General features: G+C 40.5%; 1 protein-coding gene across 1 annotated transcript; it reads left to right on the top strand.

The window, feature by feature from the left end:
- Positions 1–2,877: 2,877 nt before the first annotated feature.
- LOC148428368 (succinate dehydrogenase [ubiquinone] iron-sulfur subunit, mitochondrial-like) lies at positions 2,878–7,937 on the top strand. The gene is made up of 8 exons (XM_088408728.1): positions 2,878–3,050; positions 3,888–4,021; positions 4,466–4,551; positions 4,656–4,792; positions 5,431–5,547; positions 5,717–5,818; positions 6,747–6,869; positions 6,948–7,937. The coding sequence occupies exons 1-8, from the start codon at positions 2,985–2,987 to the stop codon at positions 7,026–7,028; spliced, it is 846 nt and encodes a 281-aa protein (XP_088264854.1). The 5' UTR covers positions 2,878–2,984; the 3' UTR covers positions 7,029–7,937.
- The last annotated feature ends 312 nt before the right edge of the window (positions 7,938–8,249 follow it).

Raw genomic sequence — 8,249 nt, forward strand, 5'->3', positions numbered from 1 at the left:
CTGCAAGCCATCTTGTGAGATGGTGTGCAAGCTATTTTGTAAGCTAGCCTGTAAGCCATCTTGTGAGCTAGCGTGTAAGCCATCCAGCGTGTAAACTATTTTGTAAACTAGCTTGTAAGCTAGCCTGTAAGCCATCTTGTGAGCTAGCGTGTAAGCTATTTTGTAAACTAGCTTGTGAGATAGCTGGCAAGCCAGCTGGCGAGCTAGCTTTAAAACTATTTGTAAACTAGCTTGTGAGCTATTCTAAACTAGCTTGTAAGCTATTTTGGAAACTGGCTTGTAAGCTATTTGGTGAACTAGCTTGTAAGCTAGCTTGTGATCTAGCTGATGTTTCATCACTTTTCTTTGTGATGCATAGTATCTAAAATGCATTTATTTTCAGTTTACGGGGACATTAAGATGTCCTTTTTTGTATGTTTCACAGTTGATAACTTAAGTAAACACATAAAAAGTGCCAACATTAATCGACAACAGATCAATCATTTTGAAATGATCGAAATGATTTGATTCCTGTAGTCCTTCCATGAAAGCAATTTTTTTGTACTTGACCAAAAATAAGACATTTGCAAGCGAGCGAAACGACATCCGTTTTGTCATACGTACTCCACACCTGAAGTAGAAAGTTATGATTTGGGTCACATGACACCTGCGTCACCTGTGACTTCATTACCACAACACACAACATTGTAGCCGTGTGCTACGCAGCAAGATTGGAATTAGAGTGCTGTAAAGATTTCAAGGGTGACCCCCGACGTCCTCTTGGTCCGCACTCCGATCTCCGATCATTCATCAGGCGCAGGGAACCCTGAGCAGATCCCTTCCCCTCCCCTCCCCGCTCGCTCGCTCGCTCGCCCGGCCCCTTCCTGTCCAGACATTGCTGTTGTGAGGATGAAATGTCTGTTTTATTAAAAGTGCCAGTGAAGCACGGCAGTGACCTCTCGTGTTTGACTCTGTTACTACAACCGCAACCACAACTGTACGTTAACATAAGATTGTTTGAGTGAAATATTGTAACACTGCCAAATAATGCCATATGCCATACGGCCAGAAAATGATACCTCCATTTTTTTCAATCGTTCTAGACAGTTACGATTTGAATCCTTATTTTGATCATTTTAGGGTCATTTTCTTCCAGCATTGTTGACACTGGACAGCACACTCCCGTTAGTATGATAATTAGTTGATCATGCCATGTTGTCAGCCTCCGGGTGAAATTTCAGCTCCTTAGTGTCTTATTTTAATGCTTTTCCCTTTGATGTGAAATGTAAAGAGCGAAGGATTGGACAAAATAACGCAAAAGGGTTCACGCAAGAGTGCCACCTAGAGGAGCTCAAAACAAGTGCTTCATGTAGCTTCATTTTCCCATCGCTCATTTGAAAGACTTCTATTTGCTATTTATTTATTCGTGACGGGTTTTAACAAAAGCAGCATTCAATATGCCGTCCCTTCTAAAGTGTTGGCAAACCGGAGGTCGAGAGGTACACCCTGCAGATGTCACATTTTGCCCTTGTCGGGCTCATTTACTGCCATTTAAAAATCGGAATTATTGCCAGTTTTTTCAAACCCAAATTGCTGTAACTTGGCATTTTCGAGCTACATCCAAGTAATTTATATCTCTTTAAAGATATTAAGTGTAGTATTAGTTTATGTCAGTATCTCAATTCTGATTTGGAGAAACCAAATCACATTTCTCCTTGATCCTTAGTGTTTTTCAAGAGTGGCGCTTAGAGGAACACGCAGAGAGGCTTCCTACACCCTGTCTATCAAAGATAGGGAGCCCTACTTCTTCTCCTCGTCCTCCTGCGGAAAAATTGTAACACGGCTTGACAGATTTGACATAGATTTACCCAGCCTGCAAATTTGTCCCACTTAGAAAGGAAGACACTAAACTTCCACTCCACAAAACATTCTTTCAAGACAATGAGACAATCTACCGCCGCCTGTGACAGTCAACTTCAACTCCTATTAAAAATGAACCTTGTTTTTGTGATTTTCTTACTTCAGTTTCACCCTTGTGCAGTATTTTCACCATTTTTGGGTCATTTTCTTTTACGCCATTCTGGCAAGGTTTTAGCCAAGGGACGGCACACTTCTGCCAGTGGAAAAGCGAAGGGGTCGTGCCGCGTTGAACTTTGACATGATGTCACCGTCTGGGTGAAATTTCAGCTCCCTGGTGCCTTTTTTCAATGTTTTCCCTTTGATGTGGAGCGCCTTTGATGTAAAGATCACAGGATTGAAGAAAATACTACACAAGAGCTCAGCCTGAATCAGCGCAAAAGTTTACGCTTGAAAACTTTCTTGGTCTTGCCTCAGGCTCTTGAGACTCGGATTTAAATTTTGGCTTCAACCTTCTCTTGTGTTCTTTGGTGCTTGCTATTCCTCGTTAAAAAACATTCATAAGCGCTATCTGCTTTCGTGTGAAATGTATAATCACTTTATCTACAATTATTCTAACAAGTGCTAATACATATCTTTTTGTTTTCTATTCAACGCTAACTCAAATGGATAATTATTTGACTAATTGTATTGCTTATAATCTGTTGCCTCAATTTAAGTTATTTTTTTTTATTTTTGCAGCGTTAAGTAACCTTTCGATGTCGTAACTGACCCTCGTAAATTATTGTTGCAGAAGAAGGCGTGGCACATGCTACCTTCACTTGTTATCGGAGAATTTAGACATCTCTACCGTTGTTTTAGCCTTCAGCCTGAAAACAAAACCAAAATACTAAAGTTCTATAGTATGAATACTGTATACTTTTATTTGATTAAAAAATTATATTCAGCGCGAAAAACATTCACGTTGGAGAGCTCTGGTAGTGATCGCCCAAGCCGAGGATCGTGATTCGTTCGATATTCCATTGCGTCACTTAAAAGCACCGTAACGGGGGCGGGCCTTAAGGTTGGAACGTAAACTGGGATCAATTCAGCTGAATCTGACAACCAACCGGTCGCCTGCGGAATAATTTCACGCTCTCGGAACAAAAATGTCGGCAATTTGTGTTCGCTTGACCAGGAATGCCTCGGCGGTCAGGAACTGCGGCGTTTTGATGGTAAGTCGCCTTCGAGTCGCTGTATCGACTTGTGTTTACGTGGGATGTAATGGAAGTTCACGTGCAATATCTTCCATTCTCATAGTTTCGTGTCTTTTCAAATGTACAAGCTAAAACAAGTAGCATTTCCTCTTAAATGTTATTCGTCATTGCCACAAAGACAGTTGGGTAACAGTGATATAACATGACCATGCAGTTCCCCCTACTGACCACTAAGGGGAGACTTTGTTATATGGAAAAAGCCACGTAACGGCCATAACGCTAGGTACACTTATACAATGTTTTTGTTTGTTTGTTTGTTTATCGGTTTCTTCTTAATATTTTTTTTCTTTTACGTGGCAATGCGTTTTTTAAATCATTCCATAACAGTCAAATTTTCATTGCACTCGCCATTATCTTAAAACCAAGAGCAACAACTAGGGAGTCAAAAATATCACAATATTTCGGTGACTTTTTTGTATCACAATGAACAAGATGTTCATTGCAAGGCTTCATTTACACATCACTACTACGAAGATATATATCTAAGTATTTTAAACCTGAAAAATTAAAGCACAAAATCTTTTAATTCCTCAATCATTTATCCTTCATTTTCCATAAATGGCAGATTGTTTTATTTTATTTGGGCCATTTAAATCATTCGCTTGTACATTCACTAGATAACCTCGTTTTCTTTTAATTCATTGAGAACAAGTGAATAGTACGTTTTGTACTTCTCCCTATGACGCTAGAACATGTACATTGTACGAAACTATTCTGCATAGTATTTTTTCTTCTGATTTTGTCACGTGAAAGCAGATGACAGTTTAATCCTGTTCTTTGTTATTTACGGTGCAGACGGCGCGTTACGGGCAGACTCTGGCTTCTCCTGCTCCCGAACCCAGGATAAAGAAGTTCCAGATTTACCGCTGGGATCCGGACACACCCGGAGACAAGCCCCGTATGCAGACATATGAAGTTGACCTTAACACGTAAGATATGACAGGCAAAAATTACAGGTCGTGCCACGCGATAGCTCTGATTGCCTTTGCAGCGTCTAGTGTTAGGAAAATGAAGCCTCGTGAACTAATGCTCAGAAAACGAAGCCTCATGAACCACTTTTGATATTTTTTTGCTTCCTTAGCTGGCACTCTTGATTTAACCATGCAATGGAAATACAATAGGCTTCATTTTCTCATCGCTATCACTATTGTGAAGCACTTGTAATATATTTGACTCCTCTAGATGGTGCTCTTGGTTTAGAGATAAAGGGTAGTGAAATATATTATTTCCGTCGCATCTTTAAAGCAAGGGTGCCACCCGGTGGATCTAAAAAGTATCTCAAGTGTTTGGTGAGGCTTCATTTCACTACCAGCAACGACCAAAACGAGTGAGTGGACGTTACAGTGTTTTGACTAGTTGCTGTTTAACTCCAGCTGCGGTCCGATGGTCCTGGATGCTCTCATCAAGATCAAGAACGAGATGGATCCCACGCTTACATTCAGACGTTCCTGCCGGGAAGGTGAGGTATTCTCTCTGCCTGTCTTTGTCGTGACAACTTCCTGCTTTTGAGCGACTGATCCAAAATGAAGACTTTTGATCCCATGCCTGTTTTGCCCGTTGAAGGTATTTGTGGCTCGTGTGCCATGAACATCAACGGAGGCAATACACTTGCATGCCTCAACAAAATCGACAGCAACGCGAACAAAGCCACCAAAATTTACCCGCTCCCTCACATGTATGTGGTCAAAGATCTCGTGCCCGTAAGTACTAGAAGTTGTTCAAATGCGTGTGTGTTTTTAATTAGAACGTTTGCTGGTGGTTACTGTCCGTATTACGCAAAATGTAATTTAAGCAAGAAATAACATTTCCTCAGTTAGTACAAAAGTAAGGTGTTGATTAAGTTCTAACTTCTATTGATGGGACATTTTGGCTCTTGAAAGGGGACCGTTCCCTGAAATGAGCCATTCGAAAGAATGCTTTTTATCTTATCTACAACTCTTCTAAATGGAGGTCTTGGTTTAAAGATAAAGGCTAGTGCAATGGAATTTGATTACGTTCCCGCTTCACCGTTGAAGCCAAGAGTGCCACCTAGAGGAGTTAAAATGATCAAAAGTGCTTCACGAGGCTTCATTTTCCCAGCGGTAGCTCCATCTCTGTCAAAGGAGTTGGCAGCGAATGCTTCTGTACAGAGACTCCTAAAAAAGACTCCCAAAAGAGTCCTATTGTTCACAAGAAGAGTCGTTGAAATGGCTCGTGTAAGTCCGTCTTATCATTGGGGAACTACGGCAACTTTCCTAACATGAGATCGCATCGGAAAATCTAGAAAAAAATCCTTTGGGATCCCGTTTGAGATATACTGATCTCGACTGCGCGAACGCCCTTTGTTTCCTTCCCCCAGGACATGAGCAACTTTTACGCACAATACAAATCCATCGAGCCCTACCTAAAAAAGAAAGATGAATCTCAGGAGGGCAAGGACCAATATTACCAGTCGGTCGGGGACAGGCAAAAACTGGTGAGTATCTCTGTTCCGTTCAGCATTTCATATTTGTACCGCGAGTCTTATTTAGTGTGGAAAATACAACGAGCAAGAGGTTTGCCGATTGCAAATGCAAGACTGGACTTCAGGTGCTGTCAAGCCACCGCGGCGTACATTCAACGGCATGTTGCGTTCCACCCAACAGGACGGCTTGTACGAGTGCATCCTGTGCGCCTGCTGCAGCACCAGTTGTCCCAGCTACTGGTGGAACGGGGACAAATACTTGGGACCTGCTGTTCTCATGCAGGTTTGGAAATCCAATTATTCGCGTTTCATTTAGAGCAAACTTGCGTCGCTGGCATTAGCCTGATTTGCAGGAACATTAGTTAGAAAATTGTCTTTTTTTAGAGGTATTCAGTATTTAATCGTGAGGGGCAAGTGAAATTTTTGTGAAGCGCCAAACCATTTGGACAAATTGCCTCAAAAATGGCTACAGTTTCTGAAGCAAGGGTAATGATTGAAAACGAAGCCCCATGAAGCATTTGTGATATTTTTTTACTTGGTTTGAAGAAGGCCAGTGCATCGAAAATGTATTACATTCCCACTGAATTTTTAAACCAAGAGTACTGCTTATAGGAGCTTTTAGTATTGGAAGTATTGCAAGTGCTTCGTGGGGCTTCATTTCCCCAGAATTAAAGTCACATGACCTCTCTTGGCAAAACTTAACACTGCAATTGATTGTAAAGGATCTTTTATGCACTAATGAAAGTTACATTTAATTTCCTATTGACATACAGAGATGAGTGAATTACTAATTATACATGCATTGTGGTAATGGGAGCAATTTGGGTGATTTTTTTTTTTTGTGTGCCATTGTGCGTGTGGATTTTTTTTTTTTTACTTTTTAACGTTATTGTAGAAAAGAATAAGCATCACGTTACCTTCTCAGTAGCGATCAGATGAAAGTGTTCCACGTGTCAGAGCTTTCTTCCTAGCTTGCGCAATAATCACCCAATTGGACCACTGGTTGATTCATTCAGCGTGCTTCATGTGTCACATGATTCGAAGCAACCTGCGAAGCGGCGGAAACCCCGGTCAGCGTTTCAAAGCTTGTTTTGAGGTTTCAGTGTGAAATTGCGATCCCTCCCGCTAATTATTTAGTAGAGCGATGAGGAATAAAAGCATAGCAGCGTGGCAAAGATTCGTCCATAAGCGAAGTTTGCGGTCTCACGCAGGCATACCGCTGGATGATTGATTCTCGTGACGACTTCACCGAGGAGCGACTGTCCAAACTTCAGGACCCTTTTTCTCTCTACCGCTGCCACACCATCATGAATTGCACCAAGACCTGCCCCAAGGTACTCTTGACAAGCCAAAACATTGTCTCTCTCTCCCTGAAAGAGTCCTGCTGTTTGACGGGGTCTCGTCCTCAACAGGGACTCAACCCGGGAAAGGCCATCGCTGAGATCAAAAAAATGATGGCAACTTACCAAGAAAAGAAAGCGGCCGCTTCGTGAAAACACACGCAGCCCAAGAGTCGTCAATAACACTACCTCCGTTTCAGTCTAGACGAGAGAAGATCCAACCGGGAACGTTGACCTCTTCTTCAGTTGACTATGCTTTGAAATGCACATTTATTTGATTTTTACATTGCTTTACTAATTTATCTTCTTTTTTGGAATGAAGTTTTCAAATAAGGACATCTTACGCAGAGTCATAAATTAGCTGTTTATTTTAAGGGATTTCTGATCGTTGTCAGTATTTATTTGGAAGAACACACAGGGATGTGATTGTGTCTGGGGATGATGTTCCGTTTTGTTGTGTTTTTTTTCCAATTCTCAAATTAAAAGGACATGAAAAATAGGATTTCTTTATTGTATTTCTAATTTTGTCAATGCAACGAAACATGAATATTGTAATACGTGAATACTGTAAAGGAAGTTCAACTTAAAGCATTATTATAGCACCTATAATCATCAAGGGTCATTATAATAGCCCACTTAGTCATTTTGTTAGTTTCCTAATATAGACACTTACTTCACGTGTTGCCTTCATTTTTTTTTTTACGGCCGCAGACAATTTTGTTTGTTTGTTTTTTGGTCCGTTAGGGCTCTTTCGACATTTCGGGTTGCCGACGCCTGAGTTCAGCAAAAATATGCCTGACTTAGCTGAGGTCAAAGTAGAAGTTAGCGCTTGTTGCCAGCCACCTCTTAATCTTAAATGTCTCATTGATTTTTTTTTTCTTCAATAGTGACAAATATAATGTGGAATTTCTTGTGTCAGAGGTAAAAATCTAAGCGATGCATGTGTTGTTTATTTTGCTTGAACTATAAATGTCAAAGTTGTAGAATGCATCATGGTATTTATATTTATGTGTAATTGTGGATGGAAGAATATTGATGCAGTAAAGAGATATTAATCCAAAATGTGTTGTGGGTATTTTATTGGTTAAATGTTTAATTTTTGGAAAATGGGATTTTGGGGGTATTGGTGGGACTAGCTGAACAGTTTAGAATGGGTCAATTTGATTGAAATTTTGATGAAATTATGTGAGGAGGAAAATTTTAAAAAGCCCTTTTTTTCAGGTATTTTCATTTCAATTTTCAACATTTTAAGAATTGCTCCCTAGGTAAATTGAAAGAGCTAAAATGTTTCGAATAGCAAAGTGGAACAATGTAAATTGGGAGTTAATCATTGATTCCTGGCTCAAACGTCAAATTTGGGGAAAAACGTGAAGT

This window comes from Hippichthys cyanospilos, chromosome 2 (genome assembly GCF_059441005.1).
Source record: "Hippichthys cyanospilos isolate Australia breed blue-spotted pipefish chromosome 2, RoL_Hcya_1.0, whole genome shotgun sequence".
In the NCBI taxonomy this organism is placed as follows: Eukaryota; Metazoa; Chordata; class Actinopteri; order Syngnathiformes; family Syngnathidae; genus Hippichthys; species Hippichthys cyanospilos.